The sequence below is a fragment of the Pleurodeles waltl genome, chromosome 2_2 (genome assembly GCF_031143425.1).
Source record: "Pleurodeles waltl isolate 20211129_DDA chromosome 2_2, aPleWal1.hap1.20221129, whole genome shotgun sequence".
Lineage (NCBI taxonomy): Eukaryota > Metazoa > Chordata > Amphibia > Caudata > Salamandridae > Pleurodeles > Pleurodeles waltl.
Window position 1 is genome coordinate 497,786,408 of NC_090439.1, and position 20,588 is coordinate 497,806,995.

Sequence of the window (20,588 nt, forward strand, 5' to 3'; positions counted from 1 at the left end):
GGTCGTCTTTCAGCCTTTCTTACCTTGGCCATGTCTCTGAGTATTGCACACCTTGTGCTTTTGGGCACTCCAGTGATGTTGCAGCTCTGAAATATGGCCAAACTGGTGGCAAGTGGCATCGTGGCAGCTGCACGCTTGACTTTTCTCAGTTCATGGGCAGTTATTTTGCGCCTTGGTTTTTCCACACGCTTCTTGCGACCCTGTTGACTATTTTGAATGAAACGCTTGATTGTTCGATGATCACACTTCAGAAGCTTTGCAATTTTAAGAGTGCTGCATCCCTCTGCAAGATATCTCACTATTTTTGACTTTTCTGAGCCTGTCAAGTCCTTCTTTTGACCCATTTTGCCAAAGGAAAGGAAGTTGCCTAATAATTATGCACACCTGATATAGGGTGTTGATGTCATTAGACCACACCCCTTCTCATTACAGAGATGCACATCACCTAATATGCTTAATTGGTAGTAGGCTTTCGAGCCTATACAGCTTGGAGTAAGACAACATGCATAAAGAGGATGATGTGGTCAAAATACTCATTTGCCTAATAATTCTGCACTCCCTGTAATCGAAAGATTTATTCCAAGGTACCTTCAGATTTTGCCTCAATGATCCTATATTATTTTGGACTTTCTTCCTGAATCCAGCTTCACCAGCTGAGAGTTCTATTCATATGCCAGATAACAATTGATATCTAAAATTCTACTTCTATCACACTAAACTCATGAGAACTGACCAACTGTTGCACTCAGATGGACACACTCATAAGGGTGCCCCAGTCGCAATGGAAACCATCACTCAATGAATTTCAGCTGCAGTCCAGTACTCCCAATCAGACTAGCAAGCCCCTCAAAGAGAAAACCAGGGTGCACTCATCTAGTGCAGTTTCCACCTTAAATACTTTGTTTGTGGAAGTGCCTCTGGAGAAGATGTGCTCTACTTGGAAAAGTGTGCATATAATTAATGCAGCATTATTACCTGGAATTGGCACAGTGCAGTGGTTGGACTGGTTTTACTACACCACTTACTTCGATAACGGAAGCCTCTTTTGGTTCCATGTGTTCATGTATTTATGCAAATTTTAATGTATGATATATGTGTATATATATATGTGTGTGTTCGTTGGCATGTGTAGGTACAGATGCACATGCAATGAAGATATTACCATCTACTGTTGGGCTCGGAGTGTTACAAGTTGTTTTTCTTAAAAGAAGCTTTTTTCGAGTCACTGGATTGAGTGACTCCTGCTCTCGGTGATAGTGCGCATGGGCATCGAGTCCTTTGTTAGATTGTTTTTTTTCTGCCGCCGGGTTCGGACGTGTTCCCTCTCGCTCCGGTACTTTCAGTTCGGTACTGTCTGAACTTCTTTCTTTTTCTTTTATGTGGGTATCATTTTCGAACGTGTTTCTGACTATACTTGATCTGATTGTACCGTCGGGATCGATTAAATGCCATTTCAGGCGACCGCGCCCTTCTCGTGCCTTTTTGGGCATACTGTGCCATAGGCTCATGTATTGGACTCCATTTCAATTCTGTCCTCGTGCCACGCCACGTTCCCCTAAACCGACCAGAATTCGTTGTGCAATCTTTGCCTTTCTCCCGACCACAAAGAAGGGACTTGCAAGGCGTGTCGGTCCTTTTGATCAAAGAAGACCATACGAGATTGAAGAGCAAGGCGGTTAGAAATGGTATCTAAGTCCACCGAACAAACGCCCAACATCTTTGGAGAGGAACCGGCACAGACTGCAGTCTCCATTTAAGACTCTAACTCCGACCGAGATTCAGATGAGGACAGCCAGGTATTTCCTGTGGCGCAGAACGTGAGTACACCAGCTCCTTCCTATCAAAAACAAACCAATATCACAGAAGGCCTTGGGTCTACCACTGCTTGCTGGCCATAGTTCGACCTGAAAACAACAGATCGTCAACCGACCCTCGGTTTCGGTGCTGAAAAAGGCCAAGACTAACTCCCACGAACAGGCTGTCATGCCTGTTTCAGCATCGAGTTGAAAGATGGAGGCTTCCACTTCGGAACCGAGACGGCTTCATACCACATCGGAGCCGAAACATCCATGCTCCTCTTCGGAGTTGAAACATCAAAGCCCCTCTTTGGAGCCGAAAACACTTTTCCCCTACTGTAGGAAGTTGGCTCTGTATGTGCTATTTCAAAGTAAGGAATAGCATGCACAGAGTCCAAGGGTTCCCCTTAGAGGTAAGATAGTGGCAAAAGAGATAATACTAATGCTCTATTTTGTGGTAGTGTGGTCGAGCAGTAGGCTTATCAAAGGAGTAGTGTTAAGCATTTGTTGTACATACACACAGGCAATAAATGAGGAACACACACTCAGAGACAAATCCAGCCAATAGGTTTTGTTCTAGAAAAATATCTTTTCTTAGTTTATTTTAAGAACCACAGGTTCAAATTCTACATGTAATATCTCATTTGAAAGGTATTGCAGGTAAGTACTTTAGGAACTTTAAATCATTACATTAGCATGTATACTTTTTACATAAAACACAATAAGCTGTTTTAAAAGTGGACACTTAGTGCAATTTTCACAGTTCCTGGGGGAGGTAAAGTTTTGTTAGGTTTCACAGGTAAGTAAGTCACTTACAGGTTTCAGTTCTTGGTCCAAGGTAGCCCAGCGTTGGGGGTTCAGAGCAACCCCAAAGTCACCACACCAGCAGCTCAGGGCCGGTCAGGTGCAGAGGTCAAAGAGGTGCCCAAAACACATAGGCTTCAATGGAGAGAAGGGGGTGCCCCGGTTCCAGTCTGCCAGCAGGTAAGTACCTGCGTCTTCGGAGGGCATACCAGGGGGGTGTTGTAGGGCACCGGGGGGGACACAAGTCCACACAGAAAGTACACCCTCAGCAGCTCGGGGGCGGCCGGGTGCAGTGTGCAAACAAGCGTCGGGTTCTCTGTTGATTTCAATGGGAGACCAAGGGGTCTCTTCAGCGGTGCAGGCAGGCAAGGGGGGGGCTCCTCGGGGTAGCCACCACCTGGGCAAGGGAGAGGGCCTCCTGGGGGTCACTCCTGCACAGAAGTTCCGTTCCTTCAGGTGCTGGGGGCTGCGGGTGCAGGGTCTTTTCCAGCCGTCGGGACTTTAGGTTCAGGCAGTCGCGGTCAGGGGGAGCCTCGGGATTCCCTCTGCAGGCGTCGCTGTGGGGGCTCAGGGGGGACAACTTTGGTTACTCACGGTCTCGGAGTCGCCGGAGGGTCCTCCCTGAGGTGTTGGTTCCCCACCAGTCGAGTCGGGGTCGCCGGGTGCAGTGTTGCAAGTCTCACGCTTCTTGCGGGGAGTTGCAGGGGTCTTTAAATCTGCTCCTTTGAAACAAAGTTGCAGTTCTTTTGGAGCAGTGCCGCTGTCCTCAGGAGTTTCTTGTCTTTCTTGAAGCAGGGCAGTCCTCAGAGGATTCAGAGGTCGCTGGTCCCTTGGAAAGCGTCGCTGGAGCAGGTTTCTTTGGAAGGCAGGAGACAGGCCGGTAAGTCTGGGGCCAAAGCAGTTGGTGTCTTCTGTTCTTCCTCTGCAGGGGTTTTTCAGCTCAGCAGTCCTCTTCTTCTTGTAGTTTCAGGAATCTAAATTCTTAGGTTCAGGGGAGCCCTTAAATACTAAATTTAAGGGCGTGTTTAGGTCTGGGGGGTTAGTAGCCAATGGCTACTAGCCCTGAGGGTGAGTACACCCTCTTTGTGCCTCCTCCCAAGGGGAGGGGGTCACATTTCTATCCCTATTGGGGGAATCCTCCTTCTACAAGATGGAGGATTTCTAAAAGTCAGTGTCACCTCAGCTCAGGGCACCTTAGGGGCTGTCCTGACTGGCCAGTGACTCCTCCTTGTTTTTCTCATTATCTCTCCTGGACTTGCCGCCAAAAGTGGGGGCTGTGTCCAGGGGGCGGGCATCTCCACTAGCTGGAGTGCCCTGGTGCATTGTAACACGAAGCTTGAGCCTTTGAAGCTCACTGCTAGGTGTTACAGTTCCTGCAGGGGGGAGGTGTGAAGCACCTCCACCCAGAGCAGGCTTTGTTTCTGTCCTCCGAGAGCACAAAGGCTCTCACCGCATGAGGTCAGAAACTCGTCTTTCTGCAGCAGGCTGGCACAGACCAGTCAGTCCTGCACTGAACAATTGGGTAAAATACAGGGGGTATCTCTAAGATGCCCTCTGTGTGCATTTTGTAATAAATCCAACACTGGCATCAGTGTGGGTTTATTATTCTGAGAAGTTTGATACTAAACTTCCCAGTATTCAGTGTAGCCATTATGGAGCTGTGGGGTTTGTTTTTGACAGACTCCCAGCCCATATACTCTTATGGCTACCCTGCACTTACAATGTCTAAGGTTTTGCTTAGACACTGTAGGGGCATAGTGCTCATGCACATATGCCCTCACCTGTGGTATAGTGCACCCTGCCTTAGGGCTGTAAGGCCTACTAGAGGGGTGACTTACCTATGCCACAGGCAGTGGGAGGTTGGCATGGCACCCTGAGGGGAGTGCCATGTCGACTTAGTCATTTTCTCCCCACCAGCACACACAAGCTGGCAAGCAGTGTGTCTGTGCTGAGTGAGGGGTCTCTAGGGTGGCATAAGACATGCTGCAGCCCTTAGAGACCTTCCCTGGCATCAGGGCCCTTGGTACCAGGGGTACCAGTTACAAGGGACTTACCTAGGTGCCAGGGTTGTGCCAATTGTGGAAACAATGGTACATTTTAGGTGAAAGAACACTGGTGCTGGGGCCTGGTTAGCAAGGTCCCAGCACACTTCTCAGTCAAGTCAGTATCGGGCAAAAAGTGGGGGGTAACTGCAACAGGGAGCCATTTCTTTACACCTACCAATAAGGATAATTGTTCGGCCAGTGTTAAGCATGCTGCCACCAAGCTTTTAGAGTATTCAATACGGGGCAGAAAACAGGTTTCAGCTTCAGAACAGGAGGCATATAAAACAGACATTAAACCTATTTTGAGGTCATGGACCAAAAACAAAGGAGGATTAAAATCCAGAAAGAGACTGAAAAGATTATTGCCTCTCCTCCTCCACTTACAAAGAGGAAACTAGCATTCCAAGAGTTTGGATACTGGCCCTTTACCGGAGAAAATCATTAAACATAAAGAGAAGACAAAGACTGTACAGCTTTCTCCACCCCATTCGCCTTATCTTTCCTCTTCTCCACCACCACCAACTTCACCCACATAATCTCACACTTCTTCACATGGGGACTATATGGGTTATAGTATTTACAACATGGATCCATGGGAAATGTATGACCCTGACTCAATTCCGCCCAGTGATCCTGATTTGTATCCCACAAGACAATCTCCACCTGAGGATAACACAGCCTATAATCAGGTAATTACCAGAGCAGCTGCCTATCACAGTGTACAGATGCACTCTGAGCCAATAGAAGAGGATTTTCTATTTAACACTTTTTCCTCAACTCACAAACAATATCAATGTTTTCCAATGTTACCGGGTATGCTAAAATATGCCGATGACATTTTCAAAGAACCAGTAAAGGCCAGGGTGTTAACACCTAGAGTAGATAAAAAAAAGTACAACGCAGCACCAACTGATCCAGTTTTTAGTTCACAGCAGTTACCGCCCAATTATGTCGTAGTCAGTGCAGCCATAAAACGGGCAAATAGCCAATTCACAAGGGAAGCTCCTCCCCCTGATAAAGAAAGCTGCAAATTCAATGCAGCAGGCAAAAGCGGAGCAACACAGGCTGCAAATCAGGGGCGAATTGCTAACTCCTAAGCTCTTTTTAGCCAGGTATGACGGGGTACATTGGGACGAGACACAAACGTTCCTGCAATACCTCCAAAGGAACATCTGAAAAGAACACAAGTGGTGGAAGGACAAGCCATTGCTAATAATCAGATCCGATCAGTGCTAGAGGTGGGTGATACAGCAGCTAGAGGAATAAACACTAGCGTCACAATTAGAAGCCATGCTTGGTTGAGGTCCTCAGGCTTTAAGCCTGAAATACAACAAGCGGTCCTTAAAATACCTTTTAATAAGCAGCAACTCTTTGGACCGGAGGTGGATACAACCCTTGACAAATTAAAAAATGATACTGAGACAGCAAATGCCATAGGAGCCCTTTATACAACACCTTTTCGGGGCTCATTTCGTAAACCTCAATTTAGAGGAGGGTTTAAGCCACACATTTCAGAAGCTTCTACATCCCAACAAAAACAGGGACAACAATATTATCCCAGGTAATCTTTGAGGGGCTGTTATAGGGGACACACTTTAAGATCCAGAGGTAAATCCCCCTGCCTCAAGAGGTGCATCGACCTCTATGAAAGATGCCAATAGTGGAGAACTGCAGTTACAGGTATATAATTTATTTTCTTCTCTTTTGCTGACAACAGTCCGGATAAACCAGTAACAAAGGGTATGATTGCTAAATGGATTTCACAAACCATTGAAGTATGTCACACAAGTGCAGGATTACAGTTAAATTGTAAACTAAAAGCATACTATACAAGGGAAAAAAAGGGGCAACCATTGCCTTTCTAGCAAATATACCCTTACAGGACATTTGCATGGCGGCACCTTGGTGATCAGTCCACACGTTTACTAAACATTATTGCGTAGACATTCAAATGAACAAAGCTCAGGTGGGGCAGAAAGTGCTAAGATATCTATTTACTAATTTAAATTAATCTTCATCCTAAGCTCCACAAGATAAAAAAAAACAACACTACAAAATCAATGCACAGCATGTGAATCGAGAAAAGTCATGCTGCAAACTGAAATGGTTTCTTACTGTAGGAATAGTTGTGCAGATTGAAAAATGTTCTGGATTCACAAGTGACCCTCCTGCCTCTCCTTGAAGAAGGGATGGGAGCAAAAAATAAAATAAAAAGAATCTGCAGATGGGAACCACAACTGGGAGCTTCTGGGGGATAGGACACCAAATGGTGGTACCGTCGACAACTGGGGGGTTTGGGGAGGGGGGGGGGGGAATAAGACTGACCAATACTACAGGGAAAAATTCCCGACCCAACTGGTGGAATAATGCACAACAAATGAATCCAGAAAATTCTTCAAGCTGCAAAACTACTGCTACTGGTAAGAAAACATTTCTCTTTTGGATCATCCACTTCTATGAACTGCTACCCACATCCCAAGTTTTAGCACTCTGGTGAAAAACATGATTGTCCAATTCACTGCAGATCTTCACAAATTTTTTGTAAATGTGGTATTGTATATTAATTGAAAAATTAATGTCTTTCTAGCATCAAGAGAATAAGGAGGATGGACTGGAAATAGAGGAAGGTGAAATGGGAGATGACGATGCCCCTCCTACGAGTAGGTGAGTTGAACGTAAATTGCACACCTTTATTTAGTTTGAGCAATTTTTAAATGGTATCTTATAACCTATGTTTATTATGTTAAACCAGCCATTTGGATAGTAGAACTAGGGCTTCCATTCCCAAAGAATCCTCAGAATTTGGAATAAGTGGGCTGAGCCAGCGCCTAAGTAAAGTTAGTTTTGCCTTTTAGGGACATAACAGCTATTTCCTCAATTGCAGGACGGAAAATTGGTATAAGACATGTACTGCAAGGGGTTCCTATCCAAAAGAGGGTTGTGTCCTGAACAGCACAATTCTTTAGGATACCTACATTCATGTTTCTGTAATGGACTGTATCACATTTCGTCAATGTAACCATCCAGGATCTCCTGGTCTGTCATCCATATCCAGTGAGCTTTCATTTTATATTGTGCCTTGTAGACGTCTGAATTGTTTGAGCTCTGTATTACATCTGAATTAAAATTGTGATGTTAAAGGAATTTTGCTGCATAAAGGTTGATTCATGGAATGTTTAAATTAATCTTAGCCACTGATTATTTATCAGTGCTTCATTTCACACCATCATTTTTACCTTATTTGACATTACGGACATCAAGCAAGCTAGAGCCCAAACAAAACTGCCATGTGAGGTAGACATCATAAACATTTAAACATCATCCAGGAAGATGGAACTGGAGTTAGTGGGGGCACCTCTGCTAGTGCAGGTGTGCCCTCACACCCAGGTACTTCCACCCTGCCCTCTGGGCTAGGAGGGCCTGCAATAGGGCTGACTTACAGTGACCTGTAGTGGAAACGGAGCATGCACACTTTTACGCATACTGCCATGGCAGGCCTGCAGATACACTTCGCGTTGGGCTCCCCATGGGTGGTATAATACATGCAGCAGCCCATGGGTGATCCCCTGCTATCCCCAATGCCCTGGGTACCTTGATACCATATACTAGGGACTTACATGGGGGCACCAGTATGCCAAATGTGGGGTGTAAGTAACCAAGTTAGAAAGGAGAGAGCGTTGCCTAAGTGGAAATATATGAAGAGGCCATCTGCATTGGAGTGGTTACTCAAAGGTCTATGTTCCACTGTATAGTCTATTCCCTGTAGGGATGTGGGCCACCTTTACAGTTTGGGAATTTCAATTTTCATCTGTTTGAGCCAAAGAAGGTGCTTGTGGTCTGTTTGAACTAGGAAATGAGTGTGTAGGAAGTTGACTCTGTATGTACTATTTCAAAGTAAGAAATAGCATGCACAGAGTCCAAGGGTTCCCCTTAGAGGTAAGATAGTGGCAAAAAGAGATAATTCTAATGCTCTATTTTGTGGTAGTGTGGTCGAGCAGTAGGCTTATCAGAGGGTAGTGTTAAGCATTTGTTGTACACACACAGGCAATAAATGGGGAACACACACTCAAAGACAATTCCAGGCCAATGGTTTTTTATATAGAAAAATATATTTTCTTAGTTTATTTTAAGAACCACAGGTTCAAGATTTACAAACAATACTTTAAATGAAAGGTATTTCACTTAGGAACTTTAGGAACTTTGAATTAGCAAAATAGCATATACAGTTTTCACACAAATGGCAATAAGCTATTTTAAAACTGGGTACTGTGCAATTTTCAACAGTTCCTAGGGGAGGTAAGTGTTTGTTAGTTTTGCAGGTAAGTAAACCACCTACAGGGTTCATAGTCGGGTCCAAGGTAGCCCACCGTTGGGGGTTCAGGGCAACCCCAAAGTTACCACACCAGCAGCTCAGGTCCGGTCAGGTGCAGAGGTCAAAGTGGTGCCCAAAACACATAGGCTTCAATGGAGAAGGGGGTGCCCCGGTTCCAGTCTGCCAGCAGGTAAGTACCCGCGTCTTCAGAGAGCACACCAGGGGGGTTTTGTAGGGCACCGGGGGCGGCCGGGTGCAGAGTGCAAACAGGCGTCAGGTTTGCAATAGGTTTCAATGGGAGACCCAGGGGTCTCTTCAGCGAAGCAGGCAGGCAAGGGGGGGGCTCCTCGGGGAAGCCGCCACCACCAGGGCAAGGGAGAGGGCCAGCTGGGGGTAGCTCCTGCACTGGGGGTCGGATCCTGCAGGTCCTGGGGGCTGCGGGTGCAGTGTCCTTACCAGGTGTCTGGTTCTTAGAAGCAGTCAGTCGCGGTCAGGGGGGGCCTCTGGATTCCCTCTGCAGGCGTCGCTGTGAGGGTTCAGGGGGGGTCAACTCTGGCTACTCACGGGCTCGCAGTCGCCGGGGAGTCCTCCCTGTAGTGTTGGTTCTCCACAAGTCGAGCCGGGGGAGCAGGGGGCGTCGGTGCAGAGTGCAAAGTCTCATGCTTCCGGCGGGAAACCTGTGTTCTTTCAAAATTGCTTCTTTGTTGCAAAGATGTTTCTTCTTTGGAGCAGAGCCGCTGTCCTTGGGAGTTCTTGGTCCTTTTAGATGCAGGGTAGTCCTCTGAGGCTTCAGAGGTTGCTGGACCCTGTGGAACGCGTCGCTGTTGCAGTTTTTCTTGAAGTGGGGAGACAGGCCGTTAGGGCTGGGGGCAGTGCAGTTGGTGTCTCTGTCTTCTCTGCAGGGCTTTCAGGTCAGCAGTCCTTCTTCGTCTTAGGTTGCAGGAATCTAGTTTCCTATGTTCTGGGGTGCCCCTAAATACTGAATTTAGGGGTGTGTTTAGGTCTGGGAGGGCAGTAGCCAATGGCTACTGTCCTTGAGGGTGGCTACACCCTCTTTGTGCCTCCTCCCTGAGGGGAGGGGGGCACATCCCTATTCCTATTGGGGGAATCCTCCAAAATCAAGATGGAGGATTTCTAAATGCAGGGGTCACCTCAGCTCAGGACACCTTAGGGGCTGTCCTGACTGGTGGGTGACTCCTCCTTGTTTTTCTCATTATCTCCCCTGGACTTGTCGCCAAAAGTGGGGGCTGTGTCCAGTGGGCAGGCATCTCCACTAGCTGGAGTGCCCTGGGGCATTGTAACACAAAGCCTGAGCCTTTGAGGCTCACTGCTAGGTGTTACAACTCCTGCAGGGGGGAGGTGTGAAGCACCTCCACCCAGAGCAGGCTTTTGTTTCTGTCCTCAGAGAGCACAAAGGCCCTCACCACATGGGGTCAGAAACTCGTCTCTCAGCAGTAGGCAGGCACAGACCAGTCAGTCCTGCACTGAACAATTGGGTAAAATACAGGGGGCATCTCTAAGATGCCCTCTGTGTGCATTTTTTCATAAATCCAACACTGGCATAAGTGTGGGTTTATTATTCTGAGAAGTTTGATACCAAACTTCCCAGTATTCAGTGTAGCCATTATAGAGCTGTGGGGTTTGTTTTTGACAAACTCCCAGACCATATACTTAATATGGCCACACTGTACTTACAATGTCTAAGAATAGACTTAGACACTGTAGGGACATATTGCTGATGCAGCTATGCCCTCACCTGTGGTATAGTGCACCCTGCCTTAGGGCTGTAAGGCCTGCTAGAGGGGTGACTTACCTATGCCACAGGCAGTATTTTGTGTGCATGGCATCCTGAGGGGGATGCCATGTCAACTTTGCCTTTTTCTCCCCACCAACACACACAATCTACAATGGCAGTGTGTATGTGTTAGGTGAGGGGTCCCTTAGGGTGGCACAACATATGCTGCAGCCCTTAGGGACCTTCCCTGGTCACAGGGCCCTTGGTACCACTGGTACCTTTTACAAGGGACTTATCTGTGTGCCAGTGTTGTGCCAATTGTGGAAACAATGGTACATTTTAGGTGAAGGAACACTGGTGCTGGGGCCTGGTTAGCAGGGTCCCAGCACACTTCTCAGTCAAGTCAGCATCAGTATCAGGCAAAAAGTGGGGGGTAACTGCAACAGGGAGCCATTTCCTTAGAGAGTGCCAAACAAGTATGGCCTCAGCTTCAAGGCCCAGACCACAGCAAATCCCTCCCTTTCTGTAGCTGACCAATGCTTTTCCCTGGGGGTCAACCTTCTGCTTAATAAAGCTACAGGTTGGTCCTGGCCCTCTGTGGTAAGTTGAGATAACCCTGTCCCAACCCCATCCTCAAAAGCATCTGTCTGGACTGTGAACTGCTTGGAGCAGTCGGGGCTTCTTAAAATAGGTGCAGAGCGGGGGTGTGCCCGGGAAGATGGCCGACCGGCAGCACTAGAGGAGTGCTCCTGGCCCCAGGACTCGGAATCCTCTGCAATCCTGCCGCCCTGAGCCCCCGCAAACCTGGCATACAGGTCCTGGAGCCCCCTGTAGCAGAGGTGACCGGAGTAGAGCATCGCGAGGGGAGCTCACGAGGTGAGCGCCTGACCCCAGGATAGTGGCCGAGATCGTGGCCGATGCTCGAGCAGTCCGTCCAGTCGACTGATTGCAAGGCTGGCAGTGGGGTCCTGGGTGGGGGGGTGGCGGGGGGGGGTGGGGTTTGACGTTTTGAGAAGCAGTCAAAATTGGCTGCTTGCAAAGCAAGTGAGGCGCAGTTTAAGGGGAGTGATCGAGTCGGGGAGGGCCTTCAAGATTTGGACTCAGTGGTGTTCAGGCGCTGTGCCCCTCCTGGCACCCCTCCCCTTCGCCCTTGCATGAAGCTGGAGGTGCCCTCCCTGTAGGCCTAGAGGCCTATCATAATGACATGAATTTTGCAGGGTGTCGTTCCTTGAGCAGCTGAGGAGGGCGCTTGGGCTGGTGGACAGAGCTGCGCTGAACATTCAAAGGTGCTGGGGGACTTTTGTTGGGCTTCCCCCCGGGCTGGTACCCCCCTTCTGTGGCGGAGTTCTGATTGGGCAGCCCTATATCGGCTGGCTCCTGGACTGGCTGGTAGTGAGACTGACTCGTTGAGTGGAGGACGACACCTGCGCTGCTCCTACCTTTGCCAGTGTTCACCCCGTAGTGATCTGGTGTGGGTTAGACAGTTGGGAACCAGGCAGTGGTGCGTGGCAAGGGCACGAGATTCAACCACTGTGCTGCGCCTGATAGTGTGGTGCAGGGCATTAGGAGTATTCGCTTGTAGCAGCCGCCTCATCAGGAGCGCACTATGGGCAAGGACAGAGCGAACAAGGGAACGCAGGAGGGATCAATACGCAGCGCAGAATGCAGGAGCGAGTCTGCAAAAAGACCCTCCTGGCCCCTCTGAGAAGGGAGTGCAGCCCACTGGGGCGCAAATCCTGGCTGCTATTGAGTCATCTAGCCGGGCAGCGCAAACTCAGATTGCGGCCATAGCGGTAGATGTCAACCGGCTGAGAGCCGATTTGAGGGTAGTGGTGGAACGATCAGTGGCCACAGAGCAAAAAGTGACTTGAATGCAGTCTGATGTGGACACGCTGAAGGCTTCGGTGGCCATCCTTGAAGCTCAAACACGCAAATTGTAAGGGCGTTTCGAGGATGCGGAGTGTAGGGCAAGGTGCTGTAACCTCTGTGTAGTGAGCTTCCCCGAAGGAGTAGAGGGGGCGAATGTTGATTCCTTCCTGGAGGACTGGATCCGAAAATCATTGCCTGCTGCCCCATTGTCAGCTGCGTTTGTGGTGGAGCGTGCGCACCGGGCCTTGGCGCCACAGCAGCCGCCGGGGCACCCTCCGCGTATGATCATAGACATGGTCCTTAACCACATAGACGGCGATGCAATCTTGCAAGAGCTGCGCAAACGCAGAGATCCCACATTTGAGAACCACGCTATCCGTCTTTTCCCTGACTACACCAGGGCGGTGCAGCTCCAACGACAGTCATATGCTGGGGTTAAACGGAAGCTAAAAGACCTGGGTTAAACTTATAAGTTGTTGTATCCAGCCAAATTGAAGGCTCTTCATGCGGGCCGTTCTCATTTCTTTCAGTCTCCTGAAGCAGTGTGGGACTGGTTGGAGCAGAATGATGGGACAGGAACGCTGGAATCCCTGCGGCGGGAGAGTGGTGGGAGACTGCGAGGGCCGGAGGAAGTGCGTACTGCAGCGCACAGAAGTACCAGATGCCATTGTGCCATCCGTGGAAGCCGAGTGATCTGCCAATAGCCTGCAGTCAAATCAAATGTGCTTAGATACTTGGGAGATGCCAGTGTATCTAGTAGCTCATCTGCCCTAGGAATAAGATGAGCATCTGTCTTTGTGACCGTGGGGAACCCTGTATGGTCAACGCAGAACCTCATTTCCCTTTTCCCATTCTGAGAGTGAGGGTTTGTGACCAACACCACTGGGCTAACCCAGGGATTGCCAGAGTGCCCAGTGACTCCTAGGTCAAGCATCTTTTGCACTTCTGCTTTGATGCAGTCTCTAACATGGTCAGGTTGCCTATAGATTTTGCTTTTAATGGGCAGACTGTCCCCTGTATCAGTGTTGTGTACACACTATGTTGTCTGACCAAGTGTTAGAGAGAACAGTTCTGAGAACTGCCCTACAAGATTCCAGCATTTTCTTTTTGAGACTCAGAAATGCAGCCAGAAAGGACTGCCCCATGAACTGAGCCGTCAGCTGCAGTGTTGGAGAAGAAGTCAGAGAGAGGGTCACTCCTTTCCTCCTGTCCCTCAACAGTGGCCACAAGCAGGGCCATGTCAGCCCTGTCATAGTAGGGCTTCAGGCGGTTCACAAGAACCACCCTGAGGGGTTTCTGGGAATGCCTAGGTCCACCAAGTAGGTGACCTTTCCCTTCTTTTCCACTACTGCTTGGGGACCACTCCACTAGTTTTGGAGTTCCCTGGCTCCAGGACCCACACCTTCTGTTGTAGTGTAGGCTCTCATTATTCTAATGAGACTACTAGATTTGGATGGCAGAATCACTTGGGCTGTGGGGGAGTGAGTCTGAACCCCACTACAGGTGACACCTGTCGGCCTATTCCGGGTTTTGCTCCGGCTAACTAGCAGTACCTCATCTCTACCCAAGAGAAGGGATGATTGGGCAGCCGAGCGCATGACACAATTGACTCCTCAGGGAAATCAGGGTCACTCAGATCACATCCGTTTCTCTCAGTTACATTAGTCTTACACATACAAGGACAATCGGAGTCAGTATATGTTTCTATAAGGTTTTAATGAAGCAACTGCATCTTAGATAATAAAGCATGTACTGCAATAACTAGGACGATGAAGCATGGCAGGATTAAAATTGTGACAAGGAGAGTAAAGCATAAAAATAACGCTACCATATTGTTACTAGAATTATTAAAATAATTCCTACCTAGGCTATGTTAGAGCACAGCATGTTAAGCTCTAGTTCGGACCTTCAGGTTCCCATAGGAAGACATCATCCCTCATACCTGAGCAAGAGGCCTGTAGTCTGCATAAGCAGCTGTAGCGAAGCAATCAGCATACAGTTGTGATCATCTGGCTGGAATCTCCCTCTAACGTGTATGGGACAGAGTGTGTATGTTTCTATGAACACTACAGACAAAGTGTCACCACGTTTACCGGCAACCTATCTTGCTGCATCCTTGATAAAAGCACAGAATGAAAGAAATGTGTTGTTTAAGAACACAGTGCTGACCTAGGCAAAGAACAGCTAGATAGAGAGAAATAAAACAAGACCGCAGATGTGGCTATTGTTAAAATAATAAACTAAGCTGAATAAAATATATCCAGGGTAAAGGGCACAGCAACAGGCCTAGTTTGCTAAATAAACGTGTATGGAGCTATAACTAAAATGGCTACACAACACTGTCCTGGCTGGTAAACAGTCAGAACAGCCTTCTGGTCATGCCACTGCTTTTGCAGTTCAAGGCCAGCGTGAAGGTTTTTAGTGGCCGCCTTTATGTACTCGGCCATCCTTGATCTGAGGACCAGTACATAGTCCACTATGTCCTGTTTAGGGGCTTTAGATGTTGCTCCCAGCCTTTCCTTACTAGACCTTACAATAATAAGAGGACCCCTAACAGGGTGCCGAAACAATAGTTCAAAGGTGTTATAGCCCACTCCCTTCTGAGGGACCTCCGTGTAGGCAAAAAGGAGGCATGGCAGTAGGACATTCCATCTCCTCCTAAGTTTTCCAGAGTCCCACAACCATGCCTTTGAGAGTTTTATTAAATCTCTCTTCCAAACTACTGGTTTGCGTGTGGTGAATTTGTAAATAACACCACATTCTTTCCACATTGCCTTTAGGTATGCAGACATAAAGTTGGTACCTGTAGGAAACTGGGAAGGACGGCTTAGCTGAAACCCCCAGCAGAGAATAAGAAAGACAACTGCTTTGGCCCCGGGCCAACCGGCCTGTCTCCTGCTTCAAAGAGCCTGCAAAAGATCAGCGACGCATCCAGCGGGACCAGCGACCTCTGCCAAGCTCCAGAGGAATGCCCTGCACCCAAAAGGACCAAGCACTCCAGAGGGCAGTGGCCCTGTCTATGGAAACCCAACAACTAAGGACTCCCACCTCACTCTGGATGCGCGAGTTTCAGACCACTCTGCACCCGACGCCCACGGCCTGTGTCCAGGTGGTCCACCCTGCTAGCGAGGGTCCCCAGGTGACTGTGAGCAAGTGTTCCACTCCTCCATGACAACGCCTGGAATCCCGAGGACCCTCCTGACTGCGAAGCCTCCGGACGGAGAAAACCGACGCCTAAAGACACACTGCACCTGCAGCCCCCCAGGCCTTGTAGAAACCGACACCCGGTGCAGCTACGTTTTTTTTTTTTTTTTAGTATATAGTGACATCCCAACCCAACTCCCAATCACACCCCCCCCCCCCCCAAACTGGGTCCCAGGGCCCTATGTTTTGTTATTACTTCGGATTATTCTATGTATATGTTGCATGTATATGTAGCTCCAAAGGGAGATATAGCAATGCTAGTTTAGTACTAGTGCTGAAATAAAGTACCCTTTTGTTTTTGCAACATTTGTGTGGTTCTTTCTTGTGAGTGAGTTACTGTTTGACTAATGTGGTATTACAAGTGCTTTACATTCCCCCTAGATAAGCTTCTGCTGCGTGCCTCAGCTACCCCTAGAGAGCTTTTGCTATCTTGACACCTAATCACTATCACTAAGGGTTGCCTGCACTCCGTATAGGGTGCTACACCTTAGGTGTACACCATAAACTGAGAGAGCCTCCTACATTACGTTCAGAACTGTAATTTATCACTACAATTTCCACTCAATCAGTGCTTCCTTTTTTTTCCTTTGTCTATTTTCTAGCTGTTTTTTTAGGTTCCAATTTTGTATACTAGCATGAAATTAAGTTCATTATTTACTGTTACCATTTGTGAGTGTCATAGACTCAGCTGTGGATTGTGAGAATAATAGCCACTAGTTTAAGTTTCTGTATGATTAGACATAACTGTTCGGTGGCATGTGTAGCAGATACACATGCTGTGCATAGTCCGCCGTCTGGTGTTGGGCTCGGAGTGTTACAAGTTGTTTTTCTTCGAAGAAGTCTTTTCGAGTCACGAGACCGAGGGACTCCTCCCACTTTGGTTCCATTGCGCATGGGCGTCGACTCCATCTTAGATTGTTTTTTTTCCGCCATCGGGTTCGGACGTGTTCCTTTTCGCTCCGTGTTTCGGGTCGGAAAGTTAGTCAGAATCTTGGGAAAATTTGTCGGTATTGTTTCGTTCGGTATCGGGATAGTTAGGGCAAATCGACACCGAACCTTAAAGAGCTCCGGTAGCCCTTCGGGGTATTTTCGATCCCCCGTCGGGGCCTGGTCGGCCCTACCGCGTGCAACATCGAGACTGATGGAACGGACCCCGTTCCGATTCTGTCCTAAATGCCACAGTAAATATCCTTATACAGACCAACATTTGGTCTGTAACTTGTGCCTGTCCCCCGAGCACAAGGAGGAGACGTGTGAGGCCTGTCGCGCGTTTCGGTCGAGAAAAACGCTCCGAGACCGAAGAGCCAGGAGGTTGCAGATGGCGTCCACGCCGACAGGACAACAAAGGTTTGAGGAGGAGGAAGAAGAAGAAACTTTCTCCATCCACACGAAAAAACAGACAAAGCCCAGGGGACACCACTGCCAACAGGCCATGGCTTAACCCATAAAGTAGGTGACCGTCCATCGGCACCGAAAAAGGGCGAACTGGTGCCGAAGTCGTCCGACTCAGGTCGAGACACAGGCACGCAGCAATCTCTGGACCGAGAGAGTGGTGCAGAAAAGGGTCGACACCGAGATAGCGGCACCGAAGCTGCTCGGCACAGAGACAGCGGCACCGAAGCTGCTCGGCACAGAGATAGCGGCACCGAAGATGGTCGGCACCGAGAGGCCAAGACACCAAAAAAGAGAAAGATCTCGTCGGAGCCGAAAACAACTAAAGACACGGTTTCGGTGCCAAAACACCCGGCAACCGAACCAAAAACCAGTTCCTACTCAGAGGAACAATCACTGTCCTCCCAACTAAAAAGACACAGATTTGAGGAGGAATTACAAACAACAGATGTAGATCACACGCAAAAGCGGATCTTTATCCAAAGGGGTACAGGGAAAATCAGCACTCTTCCCCCAATCAGAAGGAAAAGGAAACTTGACTTCCAGCAACAAGACAAGCCACCACAAGCAAAGGTGGTAAAGAGGGTAACTCCACCACCCTCTCCACCACAGTCAACTCATGTATCACCGGCACAGACTCCACCACAATCACCAGCTCATACCACCATGAGCCAAGATGATCAGGAAGCATGGGACCTCTATGACGCTCCAGTATCGGACAATAGTCCAGAGTCGTACCCAACTAAACCCTCACCACCTGAGGACAGTACAGCATATGCACAGGTGGTAGCTAGGGCAGCCGAATTTCATAATGTATCGCTACATTCGGAGCCTATTGAGGATGACTTCCTCTTTAACACCCTGTCCTCCACCCATAGCCATTATCAAAGCCTTCCCATGCTCCCGGGAATGCTAAGGCACGCTAAACAGATTTTTAAGGAGCCTGTTAAAAGCAGAGCAATAACTCCAAGGGTGGAGAAAAAATACAAGGCACCGCCCACAGACCCTGCTTTTATTACATCACAACTGACACCAGATTCAGTAGTCGTAGGAGCAGCTCGTAAAAGAGCCAACTCGCATACATCAGGCGACGCACCACCTCCAGACAAGGAGAGCCGCAAGTTTGATGCAGCTGGGAAAAGGGTTGCAGCATAAGCTGCAAATCAGTGGCGCATCGCCAACTCGCAAGCACTCCTAGCGCGATACAACAGGGCCCATTGGGACGAGATGCAGCATCTCATCGAGCACCTCCCCAAAGAATTCCAGAAACGAGCGAAACAAGTGGTTGAAGAGGGGCAAAATATCTCCAACAACCAAATACGTTCTTCTATGGATGCAGCAGATACAGCTGCAAGAACAATAAATACTGCTATGACAATAAGGAGGCACGCATGGCTGCGCACATCTGGCTTCAAACCTGAGATACAACAGGCAGTGCTCAATATGCTGTTCAATGAACAGCAATTGTTTGGCCCGGAAGTGGACACTGCAATTGAAAAATTAAAGAAGGACACTGACACAGCCAAAGCCATGGGCGCACTCTATTCCCCGCAGGGCAGAGGCACATTTGGCACATTTCGCAAAACAACTTTCAGAGGAGGGTTTCGAGGTCAAGCCACAGAAGCCAGCACCTCACAAACAAGACCACCTACCTACCAGGGACAATATCAAAGGGGAGGCTTTCGGGGCCACTACAGAGGGGGCCAATTCCCAAGAAACCGGGGAAAATTTCAAGGTCCCAAAACCCCTCAAAATAAACAGTGACTCACAGGTCACACAACCCCTTCACACAACACCAGTGGGGGAAGACTAAGCCAGTTCCACAAATCATGGGAGGAAATAACAACAGACACTTGGGTCTAAGCAATTATCCAACATGGTTATTGCATAGAATTTCTCCAACTCCCTCCAAACGTCCCACCGAAAACACACAATATGTCAAAACAGCATATAGACCTTCTAGGACTAGAAGTTCAAGCATTACTGCAAAAAGACGCAATAGAATTAGTACCAAGTCCACAAAAGAACACAGGAGTTTACTCACTGAACTTTCTAATACCGAAAAAAGACAAAAGTCTGAGACCAATATTAGATCTCAGAACACTAAACACCTACATCAAATCAGACCACTTTCACATGGTCACGTTACAAGACGTAATACCACTACTGAAACAGCAAGACTACATGACAACGTTAGATCTAAAAGACGCGTATTTCCATATACCGATACATCCCTCGCACAGGAAATACCTAAGGTTCGTATTCAAAGGAATACATTACCAATTCAAAGTGTTGCCATTCGGAATAACAACAGCGCCAAGAGTCTTTACAAAATGTCTAGCAGTAGTAGCTGCACATATCAGGAGGCAGCAAATACACATGTTCCCGTACCTAGACGATTGGTTAATCAAGACCAACTCGCTAACAAAGTGTTCACACCACACAGATTATGTTATACAAACCCTTTACAAACTGGGTTTCTCCATCAACTATGCAAAGTCACACCTTTTGCAGTGTCAAACACAGCAATACTTAGGAGCGACAATCAACACAACAAAAGGGATAGCCACTCCAAGTCCACAAAGGGTTCAACATTTTCACAAGGTGATACAAGCTATGTATCCAACACAAAAGATACATGCAAAGATGGTATTAAAACTCCTAGGCATGATGTCCTCATGCATAGCCATTGTCCCAAACGCAAGATTGCACATGCGGCCCTTACAACAGTGCCTAGCATCACAATGGTTACATGCACAGGGTCAACTTCTAGATCTGGTGTTGATAGACCGCCAAACATACATCTCGCTTCTATGGTGGAACAGTACAAATTTAAACAAAGGGCGGCCTTTCCAAGACCCAGTGCCACAATACGTGATAACAACAGATGCTTCCATGACAGGGTGGGGAGCACACCTCAATCAACACAGCATCCAAGGACAATGGGACGTACATCAAAGAAAGTTTCATATAAATCACCTAGAATTGTTAGCAGTATTTCTAGTGTTGAAAGCATTCCAACCAATGATAACCCACAAATACATTCTTGTCAAAACAGACAACATGACGACAATGTATTATTTAAACAAACAGGGGGGAACACACTCGACACAGTTGTGTCTCCTAACACAAAAAATATGGCATTGGGCAATTCACAACCACATTCGCCTAATAGCACAGTTTATTCCAGGGATCCAGAACCAGCTAGCAGACAATCTCTCTCTGGATCACCAACAGGTCCACGAATGGGAAATTCACCCCCAAATCCTGAACACTTACTTCCAAATTTGGGGAACACCTCAAATAGATCTATTTGCAACAAAAGAAAACGCAAAATGCCAAAACTTCGCATCCAGGTACCCACACCGGCAATCTCAAGGCAATGCTCTATGGATGAATTGGTCAGGGATATTTGCGTACGCTTTTCCCCC

The 20,588-nt window shown here is 48.0% G+C and overlaps 1 protein-coding gene across 2 annotated transcripts in view; it reads left to right on the top strand.

The window, feature by feature from the left end:
* THOC1 (THO complex subunit 1) overlaps positions 1-20,588 on the top strand; it is a 467,835-nt gene that overhangs the window by 206,128 nt on the left and 241,119 nt on the right. For both annotated transcript variants that reach the window (XM_069219988.1, XM_069219989.1), the window contains exon 9: positions 7,233-7,309. In XM_069219988.1, the coding sequence (XP_069076089.1) occupies positions 7,233-7,309 (77 nt within the window). The remainder of the gene's footprint in view (positions 1-7,232; positions 7,310-20,588) is intronic.